This window comes from Diorhabda carinulata, chromosome 8 (genome assembly GCF_026250575.1).
Source record: "Diorhabda carinulata isolate Delta chromosome 8, icDioCari1.1, whole genome shotgun sequence".
Taxonomy (NCBI): domain Eukaryota; kingdom Metazoa; phylum Arthropoda; class Insecta; order Coleoptera; family Chrysomelidae; genus Diorhabda; species Diorhabda carinulata.
This window is the reverse complement of record NC_079467.1, coordinates 23,503,245-23,529,628: the sequence shown is the minus strand read 5'-3', so window position 1 is coordinate 23,529,628 and position 26,384 is coordinate 23,503,245. Positions and strand designations below refer to the sequence as shown.

The following is a 26,384-nucleotide window of genomic DNA, read 5'->3' as shown; positions in this document are numbered from 1 at the left end:
GTAAATTGATTAAACATAATAATAATTTATTTCAGCGAGGTCAAACAACTTCTTGAGCTTTACTAAGTTTGTAAATATGTTTCGTGCCTAAACGGAACAATATTTTCGATATTCTCTTTAACCGACTATAAAACATGATATTTACGATGTTTTTGATAAATTTGTTCCTTAAAGTAAATTGATTAAACATAATAATAATTTATTTCAGCGAGGTCAAACAACTTCTTGAGCTTTACTAAGTTTGTAAATATGTTTCGTGTCTAAACGGAACAATATTTTCGATATTCTCTTTAACCGATTATAAAACATGATATTTACGATATTTTTGATAAATTTGTTCCTTAAAGTAAATTGATTAAACATAATAATAATTTATTTCAGCGAGCTCAAACAACTTCTTGACCTTTACTAAGTTTGTAAATATGTTTTGTGCCTAAACGGAACAATATTTTCGATATTCTCTTTAACCGATTATAAAACATGATATTTACGATGTTTTTGATAAATTTGTTCCTTAAAGTAAATTGATTAAACATAATAATAATTTATTTCAGCGAGGTCAAACAACTTCTTGACCTTTACTAAGTTTGTAAATATGTTTCGTGCCTAAACGGAACAATATTTTCGATATTCTCATTAACCGATTATAAAACATGATATTTACGATGTTTTTGATAAATTTGTTCCTTAAAGTAAATTGATTAAACATAATAATAATTTATTTCAGCGAGGTCAAACAACTTCTTGAGCTTTACTAAGTTTGTAAATATGTTTCGTGCCTAAACGGAACAATATTTTCGATATTCTCTTTAACCGACTATAAAACATGATATTTACGATGTTTTTGATAAATTTGTTCCTTAAAGTAAATTGATTAAACATAATAATAATTTATTTCAGCGAGGTCAAACAACTTCTTGAGCTTTACTAAGTTTGTAAATATGTTTCGTGTCTAAACGGAACAATATTTTCGATATTCTCTTTAACCGATTATAAAACATGATATTTACGATGTTTTTGATAAATTTGTTCCTTAAAGTAAATTGATTAAGCATTATAATAATTTATTTCAGCGAGGTCAAACAACTTCTAGAGCTTTACTAAGTTTGTAAATATGTTTCGTGTCTAAACGGAACAATATTTTCGATATTCTCTTTAACCGATTATAAAACATGATATTTACGATGTTTTTGATAAATTTGTTCCTTAAAGTAAATTGATTAAACATAATAATAATTTATTTCAGCGAGCTCAAACAACTTCTTGACCTTTACTAAGTTTGTAAATATGTTTTGTGCCTAAACGGAACAATATTTTCGATATTCTCTTTAACCGATTATAAAACATGATATTTACGATGTTTTTGATAAATTTGTTCCTTAAAGTAAATTGATTAAACATAATAATAATTTATTTCAGCGAGGTCAAACAACTTCTTGACCTTTACTAAGTTTGTAAATATGTTTCGTGCCTAAACGGAACAATATTTTCGATATTCTCATTAACCGATTATAAAACATGATATTTACGATGTTTTTGATAAATTTGTTCCTTAAAGTAAATTGATTAAACATAATAATAATTTATTTCAGCGAGGTCAAACAACTTCTTGAGCTTTACTAAGTTTGTAAATATGTTTCGTGCCTAAACGGAACAATATTTTCGATATTCTCTTTAACCGACTATAAAACATGATATTTACGATGTTTTTGATAAATTTGTTCCTTAAAGTAAATTGATTAAACATAATAATAATTTATTTCAGCGAGGTCAAACAACTTCTTGAGCTTTACTAAGTTTGTAAATATGTTTCGTGTCTAAACGGAACAATATTTTCGATATTCTCTTTAACCGATTATAAAACATGATATTTACGATGTTTTTGATAAATTTGTTCCTTAAAGTAAATTGATTAAGCATTATAATAATTTATTTCAGCGAGGTCAAACAACTTCTAGAGCTTTACTAAGTTTGTAAATATGTTTCGTGTCTAAACGGAACAATATTTTCGATATTCTCTTTAACCGATTATAAAACATGATATTTACGATGTTTTTGATAAATTTGTTCCTTAAAGTAAATTGATTAAACATAATAATAATTTATTTCAGCGAGCTCAAACAACTTCTTGACCTTTACTAAGTTTGTAAATATGTTTCGTGCCTAAACGGAACAATATTTTCGATATTCTCTTTAACCGATTATAAAACATGATATTTACGATGTTTTTGATAAATTTGTTCCTTAAAGTAAATTGATTAAACATAATAATAATTTATTTCAGCGAGGTCAAACAACTTCTTGACCTTTACTAAGTTTGTAAATATGTTTCGTGCCTAAACGGAACAATATTTTCGATATTCTCATTAACCGATTATAAAACATGATATTTACGATGTTTTTGATAAATTTGTTCCTTAAAGTAAATTGATTAAACATAATAATAATTTATTTCAGCGAGGTCAAACAACTTCTTGAGCTTTACTAAGTTTGTAAATATGTTTCGTGCCTAAACGGAACAATATTTTCGATATTCTCTTTAACCGACTATAAAACATGATATTTACGATGTTTTTGATAAATTTGTTCCTTAAAGTAAATTGATTAAACATAATAATAATTTATTTCAGCGAGGTCAAACAACTTCTTGAGCTTTACTAAGTTTGTAAATATGTTTCGTGTCTAAACGGAACAATATTTTCGATATTCTCTTTAACCGATTATAAAACATGATATTTACGATGTTTTTGATAAATTTGTTCCTTAAAGTAAATTGATTAAGCATTATAATAATTTATTTCAGCGAGGTCAAACAACTTCTAGAGCTTTACTAAGTTTGTAAATATGTTTCGTGTCTAAACGGAACAATATTTTCGATATTCTCTTTAACCGATTATAAAACATGATATTTACGATGTTTTTGATAAATTTGTTCCTTAAAGTAAATTGATTAAACATAATAATAATTTATTTCAGCGAGCTCAAACAACTTCTTGACCTTTACTAAGTTTGTAAATATGTTTTGTGCCTAAACGGAACAATATTTTCGATATTCTCTTTAACCGACTATAAAACATGATATTTACGATGTTTTTGATAAATTTGTTCCTTAAAGTAAATTGATTAAACATAATAATAATTTATTTCAGCGAGCTCAAACAACTTCTTGACCTTTACTAAGTTTGTAAATATGTTTCGTGTCTAAACGGAACAATATTTTCGATATTCTCTTTAACCGACTATAAAACATGATATTTACGATGTTTTTGATAAATTTGTTCCTTAAAGTAAATTGATTAAGCATAATAATAATTTATTTCAGCGAGGTCAAACAACTTCTTGAGCTTTACTAAGTTTGTAAATATGTTTTGTGCCTAAACGGAACAATATTTTCGATATTCTCATTAACCGATTATAAAACATGATATTTACGATGTTTTTGATAAATTTGTTCCTTAAAGTAAATTGATTAAGCATAATAATAATTTATTTCAGCGAGCTCAAACAACGTCTCGAGCTTTTACTAAGTTTGTAAATATGTTTTACTACAAAACAGAGATTCATCTTAACAACTACATTTCTGTTACCGATAAATGTGAAAAACAAAATTTTATCTTCTTCTTTGTGAGTATATCCGACACTTTTCTATAACATGAAACTTGTAGATTGGCTTTAAAATCTAGTGCTTAGTTTCTGAAGAATAATAGAAGACAACTCTTTTTATTTTAAACAAGTTCGATACTGAACACTGCATGACATGTTGTTTAGTGAAACAAATGACAACAAGGGGTAGTGGAACTCATGAGTATCAGGGTGATAGTGAAAGTTTCCAAATTAAAATAAACTTTGAGGGCTTTGATTCCTGATAACTCCCCTTTGACACGCCAATGGTTGGTGAAATAAAATGTGAGGATTAGGCATCGTATTTTGGCAACGAAATTGGATATTTCATCGATTTCATGTAAGTGGTAGGCGTTTGCATGTTTCAGTTTCATAAAAAGTGGAATTATTTATACAATTTGGAGCGGAAACTACAATTCTGTAATGTTTAATGCCAATATGTCCTAAAGAAATTGAAATACTAGGTAAGTTTTTTGTTTGCAAACCATAATACAAAACTCAAATTTTGAATTTTGTTGATAGACTATGAAATGAACTATAGAGCTCAGCTTACGATAGAAACGTTGACCGGAAACACCGAGACACCCTCCTCATTGACTCAATTTAAAAGGCATTTGGCGTAGTCCAAATTCGAAAGCAATGCGGAGGTAGAAACTTTTAGCGCGATTGGGTACGTGACAAGCCGAGAGATTTCTACAAAAAAGCATCCGACAGCTTCCGGAGATGTGTACAGACTATATAGAAAAACTGTGCAAAATTTTGGCTCTGTAATTTAATAATAAAATTTTTTATAGCGAAATTCCGGTTTGTACTTGAACAACCCTCGTATTTTTCTATTGGATTACAGTACTAGATATTAAAGGTAGATTTCCTTTATCCGTCATATTATAATTATTACTTCCTGTAGTAGTAGTAGTAGTAGTTATACGTTTTTTCCCTTATTCTAACTTTATTTATGTTGTCGTCGATGTAACCTACAACAACTGCGGTTTATTTAGACCCTTTTAGTTTTATCTGTGATATCGCCATCTCCGGTTAAACAAATTGTTATCATCCATAGATGAAATGAAGGATCTGTGTAAAGTTCAGGATGGTTCAGATTTAGAAACATACTAATTTTATGTGTGTTTTTAATTTAAAAATATAAATTGAAGCATTATCATAAGAATAAGTGTTGCCATTAATTGTCAATATTCTTTTATATACATAGATTATGTAATAGTTGAAGATATAATTTCAATAGATTTCTTTTTCTCAGTGTATATGTCATAGACTTTACTCAGCTTCGTATAACTGAGATATTGTAGACTTTACATTGAGCCCGGCTTGTGTCGGTTGTAAAATTTATCATCATTAATTTGACATATTATTTTATGAGTACAATACAACGTTAATATCCACAAAATGACAGTGAATGGGTCTTTGAATTGAGTACGAAATACAGACGTTTCCGTGAATAATACCATATCATGAGCAAAATTTAAACATCGATATTTAGCAGTATCCATTCGATTCTAATAGAATACTAAAACATTTTTTGAACATTTTGACGATAAGTTTCCAGTTCTTGTATAGCATTTTATTAGAAAACGATATTATTGATAACTAGGCCGAGATTTTGAAAGAATTGAAAGAATATTTTGTATTTCTAAACATGCTTTTACTTTAACTCGATTCTTTTCCACTTCGAATCAATTTTAAATCTTATATAAAATCGATACCAATACAATAATTTCAATAACTTTAACGGTCGGTTTTATAATCTCACCCTAACTGTCCCACCCTTCAGATTAACTAGTCAAGGCTCCTCCAAGGAATTTGACGGAAGTTGCGTGCTATTCCAATATGTAGAGTATTAGAGGATGTACAATTTTTAATTCTACGACGTTCCTTATTCTTATAATAAATTATTGAATGAATTTTCAGTGTTTGTATTCACGTTTTCCATATTGCGTCTGAATACGTAATCTGCTGTCGCTCACTAAAATATGTCTTCCTTAAACTGCCTTCTCAAATCACAGTAAATATTCCAACAATGCGAATTTAATTTATTCAATTGACGTATTCAAATAAAATAGTTACTTATTCCTTGTTATATTCTGGTGTAAAAACAGTATCAGATGTCCTCAACAGTTACAAATATTGAAACGAATGTTCTAAAAATGTAGGTCAGTCAATGATTTGGAATTTTGCCAAGACGTTCGTTGAAAATTAAGATGAGATGATGGAAAAGATATCAATAATGATTTTTTGTTGTGAATCTTAAAGCAGATAGAGCCATAATTCGTGAAGAAATAACACCAAAAATGAGGTGTTTGCTCTGTTTAACGTTTTACATTCTAGGCATATTGAATAGCAGTTTATAAAATTTGAGGTTTTCTAGAAAGTATTTTCTAATTCTTACTCAATTTTTGTATATAAATTAACGAATTTATAAGTGCCATTATTATGCTTGCGCTCTTGCCACATCCCGGCTAGTTTTAAAATTTATTTTGTAGTTTAATGGTAGAAAACTTCACGATGCAATTTTCCACATAACTTTTATTATCGAATAAAGTTTCGCGAAGACAAAAAATGATATTCTTAATATGTCGTATGTTCTATGGACTCTTGTTTTGAATTTTTTAACCATATTTCTGTTGAAACATGGATAAAACACACACTAGACATCAAAGAATTTCATTTGCTAAGCAACTATCACGAGAAAAATTGTTTTCTACTACTCTAAGAGGTTAAAATGGCATATCAGTTTCAGAAGAGATTTGGTGTAAGATTTTGTTCCCGAACAGAAAAAAGTAAGCGAGACCAAACAGGTCAATTTATCACATAAAAATATTGGTATCTGGAGCTTAAATCAAACATTTATCAGTGTTATAAGTGAAAACCGTTTGAAAATGTCTTCGAATTATCGAGCTTCTTATAGAGCCTTCAAAACCAAAACTGTCAAATAAAACGCTACACAAGATGTTTGAATTCAATTTGAGAGGTGGAACTTTATAATTTATGTAAAAGTTATGTAAAATGGCATATGATTAACGACCTCTAAGAATGATTTTTCTATTCTTATGTATATATAATAAAAACTACCAGACTGATTTATAAGACAATTTCGAAGAAAAATCTGTGCAGATACGTCATAAAAACATGAATATATCATCAATATTGATGCCCTAAAGGGTTAGATCGTATATGGTATTAAAAATAATTTGGTTCTGTGATTCAATCGGATTCAGAAAATCAATTCTGAACCTATTTTCACTAATAATAAGAATATAAATACATTTCAAAATAATTTTAACTGCATACATGGTAAAAAGTGATGAAGAGGTGCAATTCTCATCATTTTTTTTTTAATATTAAAAGTCTTAAGAATACTTTGAGAAAATTATTTCTTTCGATTCTCGCAGCAAATTGCAATTTCTTCTATTCGCTTTTCATGTTGATTTTTCATTTATAATGATTGAACAAGATCTAATACAGGGTCTTTTCTTGAAATTGACCATTGTGCCAAAGCAGACACAAATGTAAACAATTTAAAATTTTGTTTTTATTCAAAAATAATACTTCTGAAAAAGTGTTATTCTACAAACAATTTCTTGTTTACTAAATTATTATTATAATAATTATTTTCGTCAAAATTTCGATAACTATTTTTGGTATTTATAAGAAATAAATTTGCAAGAGAGTCAGTTATATAATAATAAAACCGATAGAAAGACAAATGAGATTATAACGATGAATTATTTTATTTTTCACCAGCTGATTGATTTACCTCTAATTTGTTCAGAAAAATCTTTAAAAAGAGCTCAAGTCACTCAACACATACTCCAAAAGGACACAGAAAATAATCACACAATAACAAAATAAAAATCAACAAAAAAAAGTGAAAGTCAAGTATAGAGAAAATAGACGAGATAGAGAGTTTACTCAAGAGATATTATCGAAAACTTTGGCGCGAAATATACGAACTCAGTTGTCATGTACCAATCAAAATTATCCCATTGTCTGCGTACGTCGAATTTATAGGTTAGGTCTTGGATGCGAGACTTGAACACGGTTACTAAACAGTAGTGCTCGAATGCAGTAAGGGGTAGAGCCAGAGTAGATCGATCGGGGGAGAGGACAGGGAGAAAGTTGCTCAATGAGAAAGCGCAACTAAAAACATTTGATATAGAAACTATTAAATTTGCTTCTACTTGCACCAATTAGAACCATAAAAATTATTAAAAGTTTCAATATCACACCAAAAGTCGTAGAAAAAACGTGATATATTGTTAGAAGTATCGTACATAGGGAAACGAAACCTAAGCCCACCTAAAATGTTCCGTAACCACTCGACCTTATTTACTGAAAAGAAAAAAGGGATATCGAATGAGAAAACAAATAGATTTGCTTCCGATTTTGTGGAAATCATCATCCCGATGGGGAAGAAATAGGTAAAAATGCATTAGAAAAGACTTTTTTTCCTTGTAAAACAGTTTAAAAAAAAAACTATGGAAATTCAAGTAGACTCCTATTGTAAAGCTTTCCGTGGACCCCTGGGGGTACACCTGGATCACTTTGGGAATCACTGCATTTCGGGAAGAGGAGATGATAGAATGATTAAAACTCATGAAGAATAAGAGTGCAGGAGATAACAAAATTGCGATAGAGATTTCAAAATATACAAGGATATGGTTATAGTTTTAAAAATATAGATCTCTGAAAATTGGTATAACCAATCCACAAGAAAGATCCCAAGAAATAACGTGTTAACTACCACAGTATATCAGCTCATTTAGGAGACTACTAATGAAGTTTTGAAGCAGGTAAATAGACAATACACCAAACTTTTATTTAGAAATAACATCCAGAGGATCCTTACGAATAAAATCTCCAAATGTTATTCATCGATTGCAAATACTTATTATATGATACCATCAAGAAAAAAATATATGAGCCAATGGGTTAAATATACCAGATAAATTAAAGAGACGAGTTGAAATGACGATCCAAATAACCAAAACAAAGGTTTGGAAGTCAGTACTTCTAACGATTTTATAAGATAGGAATAGATCTGAGACGTGGAAACCCATTATCAGCAATCTTCTCCATCTATGTACAAGAAATTATACTAGGAGAAAGTCTTATAACAACCTGACGTTTAATTTATGGAAACATTAATGTCTAGTGTATATGGACGACATAAAACCCATGACAAGATTCAGGGAAGAACTTCACGGTGTATTTAAGTTAATGGAATAGGAGAAGACAGAATATGACCTTGTGAGCAATCAAAACCGATGTTGGGTTAAACGACTACTGAAAGGTGGAGAAGGTAGAAAAAACTCAGAAAAAATGGTGGAGGAGATGAGAAGAGATTTGATACCAGTGGGGGCTAGGGGCCGAGGAATTGGGGTTGGATGGTTATAATAATTGTTGTTTTCTAAGGAATTTTTTAACTATTTCATTTGAATATTCGAATGGAGATTGTGGGAAGACTCCTTATACTTTTAACGTAGTATATTGGTGGTGTTTCTTGCAGCAGCCGTTCCCAATTGTACACTATACACTTCACTAGAAATGGCAGCTACTTTCTAAATATTAGGACCTTACTAAGTGACCAAAACTGATTGAAAATAGTTGTTTGGAACAATTCAAAACTGTTGCAAATTCTCTTGTGTTATTTGAGGATTTCCAACCAATTTAATGAAATACTAAAAAACTACCTAATTATTAATTTATTACTAGATCCATTAATTTGAAGCAGACCACAGCACGACTGCTGAAATTGATTAAGCGTTTCAAAGCGATATAAATTGTTAATTAAATTTCAAGAGCAAGCGAATCTAGTCGGACGAGTTGTGAACGAATAAAAATAATTTCACTTCCAGGATATGAATAGAACCGGTCCTGTTGGGGCACCGAATATGGTTCAATGTCAGCAACATGCGGAGAGTCATCCCCTCTCTAAAAAGAGATTAACAAAAAACAGTGGAAACGTGAAATGTACGATAGGACCTCCTCTGACGCATTTCTAGATATGACAAATTTTTAGTTAATTGATTATAGTAATTTTGTTTATCAAAGTTTTTCTAAAGTCAACATCAAACTGGGAATTATTATTATTTTCGATAAATCTAACTAATTAACTAACGAATTTAACGACAGTAGATAAGGTTTGAGATAGAACGTATCAAAAAATTATTATTTGGAGTGCGCCGAGCATTTGAATTAATAGAGATTTTTTAACAGTTAGGGTGTATCCAATAAATATGGAGCCACAAGCTAAAGAGTAAATATTTGACACAGAAATTTTCATAGTTGCTTTCGAAGCAATTTAGCGATAACATGAAAGTCTATATCCAGTCTTAGGCACACTTAGACGCTTCCTAGGAAACTACGATCGTGAAAAATCAGATAACTACCTACCTAAATAGGAATAACCTACGGTCTCGGATACTATCACTAAAAGGAACATCTTGAGAGGATAGATAAGTGGCGTAGCGTGCTTTGGAGGGGCACTGTATCAAAATTAGTTGGGGAGCCCAAATGAAAGGTACAATTTTCTCACAAAAGAAACAACAATGATTACATGAAATTAAAATAACTATTTATTGATTATAAGTTATCGCTTCCTCCTAGAAATTGAGCTAGCCAAACAATTCAAATTAAATGTACAATTTTCTTGCGTTTTTTTCGGTAAATTCTCGGTATTAAATCATCTATAGCTGAATACGATTTCAGTTTTTTTAACAATTCTGAGAGCCGCTCCATCAAAGTCCTTAGGTAATTTTTTATCACTTTTAATTTTGAAAAACTTCTTTCAGCTGGATGTGTCAAGTATAGAGAGCATGCTGTTACCACCTCTGGAAAACTTTATGCATGTTTTCAGAGCAATTGATTGTCCATAAAGATTAACTGAGATTTATTTTTCCGGAAGCATTTTTTATCAGTTCGTTTGAAGAAGATAGGAGTTTCTCCGGTTGTAATACTTGGAACATATTACCCAGTTCACAAAGGCTCTCAAATCTTTGTTTAGTTCGAGAAATTAATATGAAACAGCAATCCTCTCATCTTGTGATAACTCATCAAAAAAACGTTTCATTATCTTTCGTCTTTTATTTTTAAAAACAGTTGTTACGTTCCACTCTTTTGCTAAATCTTTGGACTCATTTAGCAAACCAATGAACGAATTTTGATATCTTATTTAGCCCAGTCTATTTAAAAAATTACTTAATAAAATACTAAATTTCTGTAAGTCATTATTTTCATGATGTAGAGCTTTAGAAACAGGATTAATGATTGCAAATAGTAAATAAAAAAATGTAACAAGATTTTTATATGTTTTTTTCCCGGGAAACACGAGATTAAGTGACATTGGAGATAAAATTTCACTAATTTTTGCTTACACACGTTAGGGCCCTCTGTAGTTCGGGGGCCCCGTATCATTAATACGGCTGATACGGCGGTAGCTACGCCCCTGGAATAGATACAAAAAACATTATCGTCTGCAGGTTTTCTGAAGACGAGGATGATACACTTGAACACAAAATTTGTTCCTGAACTCAAACAGGAGCCAGTTGATAAAGTTGGGAGCTAACCTCCTTGAATCAGTGTCTAATAATAGCAACAGGATGTTTGTTGCAATTAAATCCTGGTCATCATATAATTGCATAAATTTAACATTGTCATTGCTATAGTCTTTTTTGTAGAAGAAAGTAATAAAACCTACTTACTATTACAAAATTTTACGGTTATTTTTAATATTATTACGGAATATTGCTAATACAAGTTTTCGGTCTTTTATTGGTCTTTTATAATCATAATTTGTCCCGATTTTGTGTGTTCCTTTCATAAAATATGAAATTGTGATAAAAAATGTGCCGAAATGGAGTATTGTTAGAACGGTTTCCACACTAGAAGAATTCAATCACTTCTTTACGTCCTTCACCGAGGTCTTTACACTGTACTACTTTACTTTTATTGCCTCGAAATAGAATTCGCAATGTTTCAATTTTGAAATGTCACTTTAACTTATCTTAAACACACTTTACACTTTCACTAACTTAATCATGTCAATAGATTTTATTCGGTATTAAAGACAGAACCTTCGTTGCGATTTTACAGCCTTGTCACTAAAATTGCCTAGTTAGATGTGATTGAATTAAGAACAAATGTTTTGTTAAAAATATCTATCAATATATCCGTTAGATGGTTTTTTAATTAAAAATTTTAGAAGCTGTAGTGCGCTTTTCAACTGTGGGATAATAGAAATATGCAGAAGTGAGTTTATCCTCGGGACATTTGTGGCAATACTGTACTAAAGTTAATTCAAAGCGACTTGAACACCTGGAAGTTCCTAGAAAGCTTTTGATACAACTTGATAATGGAAGATACAAAAGTTGAAGTTAAAAGGACAACCAACTAAGTGATCGCACTGATATTAAGAAGCAAGAGAACTATAGAAGACTCCCTAAAAAGAGAGTGAGGCGAAAAATGAAATAGTTGGACAATTTCACGGATAATTTCCGAACTATTCGAATCACGGGATGGTGCTTAAAGATAAGAGACAAAATGGAAGTTAATTGTTGAGGAAATTAAGGCCCACACGGGGCTGTAGCGCCTGGTGGTTAGGTAAGATACTCTCCAAATAGAAAAGTGATGATAATGCTAAGCATAACAGCAAAATTCCTCTATCCAAATTGAAATAAAACTATCGCAACCAGTCAGACATATGTTCTAGATAGTTTATAGACAACAAACTTCTCCGAACAATACGTTTTAAGGGTATTTGTCTCGAAATATCGCATCAAAAGAACGCGTTGCGATGAAACGACAATATAAAAACAACCTCGAGTCAGTTTTGTTTGATGATATTCTCTAGTTATGTCTTCTGTCTTGAAAAGTTTTAAACGCGAAAGTCACGAAGCTTTTAAACACGGTACAAAAGTGTACAGGAAATATTCAACTGAAATTACTGCAACTAGCGGGAACTGAGATAAAACATCTCCCGGAAATATATTTTAATTTAAAATGAACTCTACCGGAATATATAAAATGTTTTAATTTACACGCGAAAGTACGTATGTAAAGAATTATAATCCCGCAGATTAGGACAAACCTTTTTTGATCAGTTTCGAATAACTAAAATATTAAAAAACTTTAAATTGAGGTATAAAATATTAAGAATTTATATATGTTCAATTTTATAAAGTTTAATCAGAAGAGAAAATAAGAAAATTAACAACAAATTGTTGTTGTTAGAAATAGGTATCGTCTAGGGGTTTCTACCAATTTGAAATTTCAATCACAAACTTCTGCACATTTCATCAACAACTAAATTAAAATGTTATTTTTTTGTAGTTCATACCTCTACACAGAATAAGTATATATAATCAATATCTGTAGGCTATTCGAATTCACTCAAATAATGTTTTCCAAATAAACCGAAGCAAAGATTTAATTAAACAAAAAACAAAACAGTGTCTTTGCTTTTAATCGAGTTTAATAAATCCCTGTAGTCCATGAAAAGTTCACTCTACTAAATGAAAACGATCTTCTTCCATTTCAAAAATTGAAGTTTTTTAGATAACGATGAGATTGCAACTAAGACGGAATGAGGTTAGGATTAGGTTATCGTAAAATGGATACAAAAACATTTCATAATGCTTTTGAAAAAGTAAAACTTAATAGATATATATCATTGATTAAATTCACGAAACAACGATCAATTTAATAAAATTTATTAATAATTAGATGAAAAAAAAAGTTTCTTTGATTGAATGAAAATGTTTAGTAATATTAATTTAATTAAATAATATATATATATATATATACTTAAACTAACCTAAAAAAGTATTGACAAATCAAAATTTTGGTCCGTTATATGTAAGGGGGTGTAGCTCAGATGGTAGAGCGCTCGCTTAGCATGCGAGAGGTACCGGGATCGATGCCCGGCACCTCCAAATATTTTTTAGTTTTTTCTTATACTTGTTCAATGGAAAAATGATAATTTATGTTAAAAAAATGATAAAACTCATCATACAAAAAACACACATGACAATAATTGTCATTTCTTATTTTTCTTAATTGTTATTATATCGCCATCTTGCGCTTAATAAGAAAACTAGCGGTTTCGATCAATACACATCAGCGACATCTATGGAGTAAAGAATAAAATAAGACGTAGATAACTTCTTATGAATTTCAATTTACAGTAGAGTCCGATTATTAAGTAAATGGGCCTATGATAACTGCCTGATTTATAGAATGAATATTATTTGGAAAAAAATGATTAATAGTTTGGTGCAGTTATTTAACACAATCTCCGAAATTCGTTACATTGTTTTTTGAAATCGTAGTTTGATAATATAAAGTTATAAACGTATAGAATAACTGAATGTTTAAAAGTTATTCTACGAGGTATGGTCGAAAAATATGATGAATAATATCGTTGAATAAAATTGTCCGATCGAGCAGATGATTTAACAAAAAAAAAATCGTATTTCAATTTGTATGATATTGAAAGATATATTGGAGGTATTGAGAACTCGCACCACATTCAATATTTAGTCAGAGCTTTGCCCCGTCAGATTACTATTTATTCAGATCCATGACGGAATCCTTGCGAGGGGAAAATTGGAATCCAAAGGACATGTAGCAAATAAAGTATTCTTTATAGTATTGTTGCTTTCAAAAATAAGTCAGTTATTTATCTTGAAATAATTTTTCAAATTGAATGACAATAACCGTATTGTCGGTCAAATTCGACTTCGAAGTCGTTGAATATATATACACGGGTTTTCACTTTGTTTTGACAAATATTCTGAGCCTAACATTGTTTTATAAAAGGGTAAAATCCCTTAAAACAACATTTTGTTAAAATGACGATATTTTATTACCAATAAACTCTTGGATACTGTAAGAGATCGGTGCGTCTTAAATTTATGAAACGAATCGAAATTAAAAATAATATTTTTTACAGTTTCACATAGAACCTAACTATCTCTATTGATTTCTGTCACATTTCTGTGTTTATACGAGAAGGGTAGTGTGATGAAGAGTCAAAGTCACTGACGTATTAACCTGAAACAATAACTTTTGGACCCGATAGATAACGCCGAAAAAAATAGTTATCAAGAACGAACTGAAAATGATAGGATTGTGATTGTTCTGTCCTAAGGGACCGTGTAGCTGAACGCCAACTCCCACTGTCTGTTTTTATGGGAAAAAAAGTAACGAGTGAACTTTGATTCTCCTTTCTCACGACTTTTCACTTGAAAAATGTCAAAATAAGAAGTTTGTAATTTTAATGTACATTTAGATATACGAGGGTGGTTTCTTTTTTCAGCCTCCGATCGCTCCGTGCAGACGCTCCGCCATTCATAACATTCAGGCGTCAGTCGGCGTTGTGCTACAGCCACGTAAACATGTCCGCCATTATGGACGCTCCCGCCAAGTGTTAGGTTAGGTTAGGCGTCTCACAGGGGAGCAATTGTAAAGGAGGGCAATTCGAAAATGGACTCGCAACGCAGTTGCCCACATCTTAATCAAAGAACTTCAATTTATTGAAAGAATCTGCGGTCTGATAATGCCTAGTAATTTGATATGATTTTTTAAGGAGTTGAAGGGCTAAAGGTAGATTCTGAGTTTAAATCTTTATAAAAATTATTTGTAATATCAAAAATTATGTGTTAAATAGGATAGAATCAGAATTTTACACAATATTCGGTAAGGCATGACACAAAATAGTTTGGAAAACACTGATATAGTTGATGCAGATTCGGTAAAAGAGGAGAAGAAGAAGTTTCTAATTGAATGTATCGAATTATAAAGAGAATTACAGGCTATGTGACAAATAAAAAGTAAAGTTGTATTTTTTCTCTATCGGAGATTTCTTGAGTTAATTTTAAGACCTTTGAAAGTATTTCGAGAGTTTGGACTGTTCAGACATGTTTTCCTCACGAAAATTTTGACGCGGATGGCTTGTCAATCTTATTGCTAAATATTTTCGAACAACAAAAATATTATGTATTACACACAATTAGCCCAGTGGTAGACGCGACCTGCTTCCGAATAAAATAAATTGTCTCAAAGTACTAAATACGTCTCTGTTTTAATATACAAAGGTGGAATCTTATTGGTAAACGGGTTTGTATGCCATTATTCATATTATAATATGAAATAATGTTATACGTTGATGTTAATATTGACCTGAAGACCTAAAAGATATATTATAATTATCACACGTATTTTTTTATTTACTACCGAGTACGTTATTATTTAGATAAGTTATAATAGTGTAGTAATCACAAATTTTCCTAAAAATTACGTTTGTTATCTAAATAAAGTGTGGATAAGTGTAATTAATGTGCTGGTTAAGTGGATATTTATTCATATATTATGTGTTTGGTTGCATATATAAACAGATTTTAATTATTTCAGTTGGTAGAAGATAGTTTGCGTTTCGACTTAACATGAAGATCGCTGCGTATTTATTATTGTTTTGTTTGGTACTTACTGTTATCTATGCTGCACCTAATATATCTGGTAAGCTACAATTTCTTTTAAAAATCAGCTAGAGACCATTTCCTACAATAACTTTTTCATAAAAGTCAAATTGCCCAAGACAGCAACAAACAGAAATATTTTCCTTTACAGCTGCTCTTCATAGACTTTTGTAGCAATCACATCATTGTCCAATATAAACAATATTGCTTATTTATTTATGAAATACATCATACATATATTCAAAGTTTGCACGTTCTCGTTCAAAACAAACTTTATAATCATTATATTCCAAGTGTCCCACCATGTTATCGAATAAAGGTTGTTTGTATGTATATGATTAAGATTATGTGCTATACGAGCCAATTGATCTATTGTATCCCCTTTTCTTGCTATGGCACTGGGGATACTCAGTATTTACACATCCTTTGTTAAACCTAGAGTCTTCGTCCATTAAGGTAGCGATGCCTCGAAAAGTCCTCCTCGAAAAGTCTTCGTAGATTGCCTAGATTGATATATTTAACTAAGCATCTCACGAGTATCTTTGTTTGTATCATCCTATATAGATTATCTATTTACAGTGTTTTCTTTATTATTCTGTAGCTGATTCTGTAAAAACGTTCAGGTCTTGTGAAGGGTATCCGCCTCTATTTTAGCAAGTATGTCAGCTATTTCATTTTTATCCATTCCAGTGTGTCTCGAAAACTACTAGATGATTGTGTAGGGTTTGCCCTTAATCCATCTATTAGTTGTGGGGACCGTTTATAAAAAAGTTTTCAGCTATAGCCCAAATATATGTGTCTGAAGATTGAAGTATGAAGAAGGATAATTTTGAACTATGTGAAAGATCTAGGCCGGGGTAATTGTTGATATACATGAATTACATTCGAGAATCAATTCAGGTCTTTCAGAAAGTTCTTTTTAAACCAAGATGGTGTTTCAGCGGGTTTTGCAGCATATTCCCACCACTTATTTTCCTGCCAATATCTCCCAAATTGTCTCGGAAGCAATCCATATGAATTAAAAAGTGATCTTTAGAGCCAATTTTCAAACGCTATTCAATTATTGAATCAATTATCTTGAATAGAAATCCTTAGATTTGCTAATACTAAATCTACCTCAAGTTCTGTTTTGTTCACTGTGGTTTCTATTGAAAGAAGATGGTGTATCAGAAGCCAAAGTTAGGAGTATCATCTTGACAATTATGTGGAGGAATTCGAGGAAAATATTAGGATATGACGCCCTCTAAATACCTTATTTATGAAAACTAAGCAGATTTTATTACCAAACAATTCCTTTATGAATCAAGTCAGATCACTTTTTTTATCAATTCTCCTTTTTTTGACACGTGGAAATGGTTAAAGATTTCATCATAATCGATAACAAAGAAACTTTCACAAACTATTTATAAGTGTCGTAATAAACCTTATTAATAGTTTTTTTTCCAGGTTCTTATCAAAATATGACGTGCGCGGAATCCCACAACGATTGTTTTCCAAAATCGTCTTGTAATCCACGCTTGGTTTTAGGTCAAAAAGAATGCAAGGATGGTGAAGTCTGCTGTCTTTTATTGTTATAAAATATTTTATGAACATTATATGCAATAAAAATTAGCGAAAAATTTGTGCTATTGATGAAAACAATATTCCCTATTTCAATTTTCAAAATTGAATACACACTGCAAAACTTGAATGCAAGACAAATTGTAACACTCAATAAAACCACAACTTCGCGTCCTCGGAATGCCAGGAGAGTTGCCACGATAAGTTTTTTGAGTAAAAAAATAACGGCAATTAAACGACGACTTTTAAAAACGTAGAAGTCAAAATCGAAATTATAAATTCGCAGTTATGTTGAATTAAATTTTATTCCAAAATACCAAATTGTCTGTTTTAACCAAGTGATTTCTACCTACAACTTTCGCTTATAACGCCCACGGGCTTTTTAAGTTAGAGGATAAAGAAGTTCAGTAGTAGGTCAAGAGCATTGCGGGCTTCAAGTGGAATATACCTATTAATTCTTGAAATAAAACACCCCTTTATGTACAATTTACCAATTTGTTACAAAAAATGATGTTGTACTCTCGTAACTTGCCTGTAATTATTTTCAAATTACCAAAACTTATGGATTATTAAAGATATTTGGCAACGTATCGAAACTTCGATTAATGTTATTTATAAATTAATCAATTAGTAATTTATATGCGTAGTGTAACAATAGACGTCAAATAAAATCATTGTTTTCCTTCTTTGTGTTCTCTTCAACCACCTAATTAATTATCTATAACCTTTATGAGGTACGAAAAGGTGATATCGATATTATATTGGCGTCTACTTATTAATTAAATTGAGTATATTCAATTTGAAGGAATTGCAAAATTGTTTACGACGTTGTAAACTCATCTGATATATAGAATGAGCCAGTGGCCTATTTTAGGTGGTCATTTCAGAAATCACGAAACTTTCCTCAGTCCTTTAAACCTCCTTAGAATTAAAAGTCTCTTTGAGCAACCTCTGTGACCTTAACAAAATTTTTGACCATTAGATTGATAATATTTCTGCAAAACATGAACTTAAGTACGAAAAAGATTTTCTTGAATTGGAACCAGTCATAGATCATCTTATATATGAAAAAAATTGATGATTTCCATTCCGAGTCCTTTCAGGCGTTCTACCCAACCGATTTGCTTAATTTTTTTTTCAATGAAAGGTATTGATGCACAGATCAGCCATCAATCATCGGATTTCATCTAATTTTCACCATTCTCAAGTTATACTCAAATGCGATTTATTTATGGGAGTTTTTCACATACACACGTTCTATCCTCAATATCACAGGATCTATTCAAGATAGAGACTTCGTTTTGGTTTAAAAACACTCGCTGAAACACCTTCTTTCTTTTGAGTTTTTGAACACTTAAATCGGTTGAGTTGGAGAGGAGCTAGGCGCGGACATTTAATGTGGAGTTATGGATTTTTGTTGGTTTTTGGCAATTTTTCTACATTCAAAGATCTATATCTCAGGTTCTAATATAGCTACAGAGTTCTTTTTGGTTTAAGAACACTCGCTGAAAAACCTTCTTTCTTTTGAGTTTTTGAACGCTTAAATCGGTTGAGTTGGAGAGGAGCTAGGCGCGGACAATCAAGGTGGAGTTATGGATTTTTGTAGGTTTTTGGCAATTTTTCTACATTCAAAGATCTGTATCTCAGGTTCTAATATAGCTACAGAGTTCGTATGGATTTAAAAACACTCGCTGAAACACCTTCTTTCTTGTGAGTTTTTGAGCATTTAAATCGGTTGAGTTGGAGAGGAGCTAAGCGCGGACATTCAATGTGGAGTTATGGATTTTTGTTGGTTTTTGGCAATTTTTCTACATTCAAAGATCTATATCTCAGGTTCTAATATAGCTACAGAGTTCGTTTTGGTTTAAGAACACTCGCTGTAATAGCCTCTTTCTTTTGAGTTTTTGAACACTGAAATCGGTTGAGTTGGAGAGGAGCTAGGCGCGGACATTCAATGTGGAGTTATGGATTTTTGTAGGTTTTTGGCGATTTTTCTACATTCAAAGATCTATATCTCAGGTTCCAATATAGCTACAGAGTTCGTTTTGGTTTAAGAACACTCGCTGTAACAGCCTCTTTCTTTTGAGTTTTTGAACACTTAAATCGGTTGAGTTGGAGAGGAGCTAGGCGCGGAGAATCAATGTGGAGTTATGGATTTTTGTTGGTTTTTGGCAATTTTTCTACATTCAAAGATCTATATCTCAGGTTCTAATATAGCTACAGAGTTCGTTTTGGTTTAAGAACACTCGCTGTAACAGCCTCTTTCTTTTGAGTTTTTGAACACTGAAATCGGTTGAGTTGGAGAGGAGCTAGGCGCGGACATTCAATGTGGAGTTATGGATTTTTGTAGGTTTTTGGCGATTTTTCTACATTCAAAGATCTATATCTAAGGTTCTAATATAGCTACAGAGTTCGTTTTGGTTTAAGAACACTCGCTGTAACAGCCTCTTTCTTTTGAGTTTTTGAACACTGAAATCGGTTGAGTTGGAGAGGAGCTAGGCGCGGACATTCAATGTGGAGTTATGGATTTTTGTAGGTTTTTGGCGATTTTTCTACATTCAAAGATCTATATCTCAGGTTCTAATATAGCTACAGAGTTCGTTTTGGTTTAAGAACACTCGCTGAAACACCTTATTTCTTTTGAGTTTTTGAACACTTAAATCGGTTGAGTTGGAGAGGAGCTAGGCGCCGACATTCAATGCGGAGTTATGGATTTTTGTAGGTTTTTTGCATACACACGTTCTATCCTCAATATCTCAGGTTCTATTCAAGATATAAACTTCGTTTTGGTTTAAGAACACTCGCTGAAGTACCTTCTTTCTTTTGAGTTTTTAAACACTTAAATCGGTTGAGTTGGAGAGGAGCTAGGCGCGGACATTCAATGCGGAGTAATGGTTTTTTGTTGGTTTTTGGCAATTTTTCTACATGCAAAGATCTATATCTCAGGTTCTAATATAGCTACAGAGTTCGTTTTGGTTTAAGAACACTCGCTGTAATAGCCTCTTTCTTTTGAGTTTTTGAACACTGAAATCGGTTGAGTTGGAGAGGAGCTAGGCGCGGACATTCAATGTGGAGTTATGGATTTTTGTAGGTTTTTGGCGATTTTTCTACATTCAAAGATCTATATCTCAGGTTCTAATATAGCTACAGAGTTCGTTTTGGTTTAAGAACACTCGCTGTAACAGCCTCTTTCTTTTGAGTTTTTGAACACTGAAATCGGTTGAGTTGGAGAGGAGCTAGGCGCGGACATTCAATGTGGAGTTATGGATTTTTGTAAGTTTTTGGCGATTTTTCTACATTCAAAGATCTATATCTAAGGTTCTAATATAGCTACAGAGTTCGTTTTGGTTTAAGAACACTCGCTGTAACAGCCTCTTTCTTTTGAGTTTTTGAACACTGAAATCGGTTGAGTTGGAGAGGAGCTAGGCGCGGACATTCAATGTGGAGTTATGGATTTTTGTAGGTTTTTGGCGATTTTTCTACATTCAAAGATCTATATCTCAGGTTCTAATATAGCTACAGAGTTCGTTTTGGTTTAAGAACACTCGCTGAAACACCTTATTTCTTTTGAGTTTTTGAACACTTAAATCGGTTGAGTTGGAGAGGAGCTAGGCGCGGACATTCAATGTGGAGTTATGGATTTTTGTTGGTTTTTGGCAATTTTTCTACATTCAAAGATCTGTATCTCAGGTTCTAATATAGCTACAGAGTTCGTTCTTTTCTATTATAATGATTTCTGATACTTATTTAATGGATTCGATGCGAGCGAAGTGTTTACGTTCGAGAGGGTTTTATTGTTTTTCATATCAAAAATCAACATCCATATATTTTAAGATGAAAACTGGACAACTTTTGGCACAAGGAAGGTTTCCGGGGCGCTAGGATTTGATTATACCATTATCTAAATCGATACGAAATAAGTTGAAAATGAAGAATAAAATTTTTAGATATCTCATTTTGTTTTCGAGATATCGATATTTGAAGTCGAAAAAACCTAACCTCACCAAGGCTTCGCCTTTGAAAGCTTTCTTCGTTTAATTATCGACAAAATCTTCGAATGATTCTTAAATATTTTTATTATTTTATAAACGGTATTGAACAACAGACAATTATTTCTAAATAGGGTTAGCTGATATTCCTCTAAACATTCGCAGAGACATGTGGACGTTTCCCTGAATTAGATACGATGAATTCATTTTTTTTTTGAGATATCTTAATAGCTTGGTATATGCGACACAAATAAATTCAAAAAACGATATAATAAACTTACATTGTGAAACTATAAGACAGAATCTTGAAATGTTCTTCCAAGTCGAAAGAAGTTAACCTAAGTTAGGCTAACCAACAAAATTTTTCTGTATTTCAATTTTTTCCTGAAACGATGTTCAATTGGAAATGTTTGATACACTTTCTGTAAGCATTTTCAATGAATAATTACAATTTATGATAATTTTTTTCAGAATGTCTCTTTATGGCGTATGTACAGGTTATCCTTGTAAAAGTTACGGATTGTTTGGCCTTCAGATAGTAGTGTAGCAAACGTACTATTACATGGATATTGTAATCAATCAATCAATTCATTAAAAATTGATAATGTTTGAATTAATAATTTAAAAAATATACTTAAATATAAGTATTTTGCAGCCTATAACTCAGAAACAAGGGGGGTCGTTAGAGGAATTTTTTTTATGTTTTTTCGCGACATCTACTCACTCCCGAATTTTTTGCATCAAGTCTTGGAACACCATGTACGAGTGTAATTAAAAATAAATATTTTCATCTAATTTTTGTTCGAATATTGGATTCGATAAATTTTCTCATCTGAGTGTACTTATAGTGCATCCTTCGTTCTTTGTGCATCTCATAGATAAAGTTAAATTATAAAGTTCTACTCCTTCTGTCTTCTCTCGACTCAAATTGCAAATTCAGATCGTTATTATCCAATAAGGTACATTGAAAGTGCAATAAGATCAGAACTTGATCTATAGAGATACTGACCTGGTTTTGTAGCCCTGCTAGTAACATATTAATATCACGTAAATCATTCAACCAACTTCGGAAACTATATTCAAAGGCTTTGTCACACATCATTATGATCGAAATTTAAAATGTCATTGTCAAATTTCTTTCGATACACAAAATTCAATGTATATAAATGGTTTAATAGAATTGCCAGACGGTATGAATCTAAAAATTGTAAACACAAAAATGATAAACGCAAAGGGGGTAATTTATCAGCCGTGCTTACTAAGGTCAAAGAGATTAAAATGGAAGACAGGCCGATACCGATACCGAACAGTAATGAGGTTCTTCTGCAAATGGAAGTCGTAGGTAATTAAGTTAAAAAACGCGACGTTATTAGTAGTAGATAAGTAAAAAAAAAACATTTAGTTTATAATGAGTTATAATTAACGTCCTTTTCGAAATTAATTCTGGAAACTTTGCTTCCCAAAAAGCAAAATCAAATTCTATTGCATTTTTATCTGTAAATTTCTTTCTTGGATGGCCAGGATAAATTCAAAAAAGAACTTTTACATCTATATGACGCAAGTCTCGATCAGTGTTACCAACCTAACCTCTCAAAATTCCCTTTCCAGAGCGCGAAATTCGAAATAATATATTAAAATGCGTAGATATCAATGTTTCGCTTTTTGTTCTTAAACGCATAGATCAGTTCATGTCAACATTAGTAGTAGTAAAAAGATGAAACATTCTCGAGAGGGCAGCACATTTAGTATTCACACGCCAGCAGCCGACATTTTATGATCGTCTCAGATTATTGAACCCCATTATTTTTATCCTCTCCGAAATTAAATTGGGGCCAGTTCCATATTCGAAGATTGCCAAAACTACCAAGACGCAAAGACGTGAATCCCATTGAGTACATGTGGAATTTGGTGAGACGAACGATCTCAAACAGATTCAATCCTTCCATTAACGCCTTTGTTCACTTTTATTGTCTTTTCCAAATAGCGGTCAACAAATCTACTCACTATGAAACTATTTAATGTTTTAATAAAGATATTTATGAGCAGGTATTTGTGGTTCCGATGTACATTATTGGCAGCATGGAAAGATTGGTCCGTTCGAACTTAAAAAACCGATGGTGCTTGGTCACGAAGGTTCTGGTTCGGTGGTGAAGTTTGGATCTAACGTTTCGAATTTGCAACAAGGTGATAAGGTAGCTATCGAACCAGGTATCCCATGTCGCACATGTGAATATTGTAAAACTGGCAGGTGAGTATAGTGAATTTTGAATAACGCATCGATCTGAAAAAAAATTACCAAAGAAGTTTTCGAAATATGAGAATATATCTATGGTGATAATTTAGTGAATTTCAAAACTTTTTTGAAATGGAAATGACTCTGTTAACCACGAAAAACGGTTGTGATTGTTTTGGCGAATTGGTGATGAAACACTGCATATGAACTGTCGCTCCTTCGCTCTCCAACCTGATTGTTGGGCTTATGACCGTTTTCTTTTTAATAATTATGATCAGCCTTAGTTCTTGCCATTGGTTTAAGGTTTTATCAAAAACAATCGATAATTCCTTAGAACCTTTAATGGATCCCCTGATTTTTCTCAACTCCACAGTCAATTAGTCATGATAACCTCTTCTATATGTTTTTCAAATAACCCTCCTCCTATTCATTGAATGAGAATAGTCTCAATTTAGGAAACTTGACAATACTTATAACAAAATGTTTTCCATCTTCAATGCTATTTTTTAGATATAATATTTGTCCGGATATGCGATTTTGTGCAACTCCCCCTTACGATGGAAACTTATGTAGATACTACTGTACAGATGCTGATTTCTGCTACAAACTACCTTGTGGTGTCAGTCTAGAAGAAGGAGCGTTATGTGAACCGTTAGCTGTAGGTGTTCACGCTAACAAATTAGCCAAAACTAGGATAGGTTCTATTTGTTTTGTACAAGGTAAATCCTCTATTTATGTATGTTTCTATAACTTCTTAAACCCCCCCCCCCAAAAATAATGTTCCTTCTGCTTATACCCACCGGCTCTTATTCCTCTATAGGATCGAGGTTTGATTCAATACAATTTGAAAAGTATAAACATGAGTTCGGATCTGTAGCACTACGAGAACCCTAATAAACCCCATGGAAGAAGGAAGAAAAATGGAGGGGAATTTCGGATGTGTCAGAACAGATAGAGTATAGAGAACGCTGAACTGATAAAAGGAGAGTGATATGATTGGAACTTTCGAAGACGACCAGTATTTGTTTGACTGTGAGGAAGAATACACTTTTTTCTGTTATACGAAGTGGTTACAGCTTCAGGACAATCTTACACAAGATATGAGGGATTGGAAAGATGATTGAGAGTGGAACGAGATTTGAGACTCAACGGATCATACTCGTATACAGTAAAAACCACCTGGATTGAATTATTGAAAATATTAAACTGACATGATTGAAAAGGATGTAAAGGTAAAATAGATCTAGGAAAACAAAGAAGTTTGTAGTGGCGCAGGAAAAAGAGGCCTTCTGGTAAGCTCATAATGATGAAATGAGGTTAGGATTCTGATTGCGGTTTCCAGTAGTCCAACACTATTCTGTGACGGGTCTTAATTACGACTCATTCTATTGCTATGCTATAACTGCAGCATCGTTTAATTGACTCCATTGTTGCATTTCAGTTTTTCATTTTTACTTTCGCTACGTCGACTATGATAGTATGACAATTCCTCTTATTTTGGGTAGAGTTTATTATTTCCATTCTTCTTTATTTAGGAGCTGGTCCAGTAGGTTTATGTACAGCGGCCGTGGCAAAAGCATTTGGTGCTAGTAAGGTGCTAGTAAGTGACGTCTTTGATTATAGATTAGCCAAAGCGCAAAAACTGGGTGTTGCTGATTTTATACTCAACACTAGCGACATGGAAGAGCTCGATGTGTCTTATAAAGTATTAGAATTGTTGCAGGAAGAGCCCCATTCAACTTTTGAGTGTGCAGGAACAGTATCGTGCGCTCGAATGGGTTTACACGTGACTAGAGCAGGAGGAATTGTAGTTTTGTTAGGTATATCATGGAAAACAAATAATGAAAACATAGAAATTTATGTCTATAGATACATTACGTATTTTAGGAATGGGTGCAGACGAAATATCTTTACCATTTATAGCATCCTTAGTCAAGGAAATAACTATAATAGGATCGTTTAGATACGTCAATGATTATCCTGATGCAATCGAATTACTCAAATCAAAAAGGGTTGACATCAAAGATATGGTGACGCATCACTATTCTCTCGAACAAGCGATTAAAGCTTTCGAGGCTCAAAGAGACCATATTGGAGAACCAGTCAAAATATTGATTCATTGTAACCCCAATTGGAAGCCGTGTACATAGATAAGTTAGGACATTTTAAAGTAAACGTATTGACAATATATAATTCTTCAGTAATAGTTTCAAGTTTCTTTTTTCTCAAAGGAGATATATCATTATTTTTTTTTTTTTTGGATAAACTACTATATCTAACTGGGATTATTTCACCTACACTACGCGAAAAATTATATTTGATGCTAGAAAAGTTTTCAGTTCACATTTTTTATTGTTCTCGGTGGAATTTATTCTGGAGGAAATATAATAGACGAGACAATAGCCTCTGGAAATATGTGTGATGTAGAGCACAAAAGCCATTGCTTGTTAGCAAGACGTCCTGCTGCTTATAACAGCAGAATGTTTTCGT

General features: G+C 32.0%; 2 protein-coding genes, 1 long non-coding RNA gene and 1 other non-coding gene across 4 annotated transcripts in view; 3 read left to right on the top strand and 1 right to left on the bottom strand.

The window, feature by feature from the left end:
- Positions 1 to 7,683, bottom strand: part of LOC130896925 (potassium channel subfamily T member 2) — a 179,460-nt gene extending 171,777 nt beyond the window's left edge. Inside the window, exon 1 of the mRNA XM_057805320.1 lies at positions 7,394 to 7,683. The gene's annotated coding sequence lies outside the window, so the exon portion shown is untranslated. The remainder of the gene's footprint in view (positions 1 to 7,393) is intronic.
- Positions 7,684 to 13,495: 5,812 nt separating this feature from the next.
- Trnaa-agc (transfer RNA alanine (anticodon AGC)) lies at positions 13,496 to 13,568 on the top strand. The gene has a single exon. It is a non-coding gene; the product is annotated as a tRNA-Ala (tRNA).
- A 2,258-nt stretch (positions 13,569 to 15,826) lies between these two features.
- LOC130896927 (uncharacterized) lies at positions 15,827 to 17,731 on the top strand. The gene is made up of 2 exons (XR_009059630.1): positions 15,827 to 16,152; positions 17,559 to 17,731. It is a non-coding gene; the product is annotated as an uncharacterized LOC130896927 (long non-coding RNA).
- Positions 17,732 to 22,759: 5,028 nt separating this feature from the next.
- LOC130896926 (sorbitol dehydrogenase-like) lies at positions 22,760 to 26,100 on the top strand. The gene is made up of 5 exons (XM_057805321.1): positions 22,760 to 23,003; positions 23,708 to 23,909; positions 24,405 to 24,613; positions 25,430 to 25,714; positions 25,782 to 26,100. The coding sequence occupies exons 1-5, from the start codon at positions 22,781 to 22,783 to the stop codon at positions 26,042 to 26,044; spliced, it is 1,182 nt and encodes a 393-aa protein (XP_057661304.1). The 5' UTR covers positions 22,760 to 22,780; the 3' UTR covers positions 26,045 to 26,100.
- The last annotated feature ends 284 nt before the right edge of the window (positions 26,101 to 26,384 follow it).

Excerpts from the sequence above, each read along its gene's own strand:
- LOC130896926 (XM_057805321.1), top strand. The coding sequence starts at position 22,781 with ATGTCATTGTCAAATTTCTTTCGATACACAAAATTCAATGTATATAAA. Across the intron at positions 23,004-23,707 it reads TCTGCAAATGGAAGTCGTAG|GTATTTGTGGTTCCGATGTA; the intron begins GTAATTAAGTTA and ends ATTTATGAGCAG. Across the intron at positions 23,910-24,404 it reads GAATATTGTAAAACTGGCAG|ATATAATATTTGTCCGGATA; the intron begins GTGAGTATAGTG and ends GCTATTTTTTAG.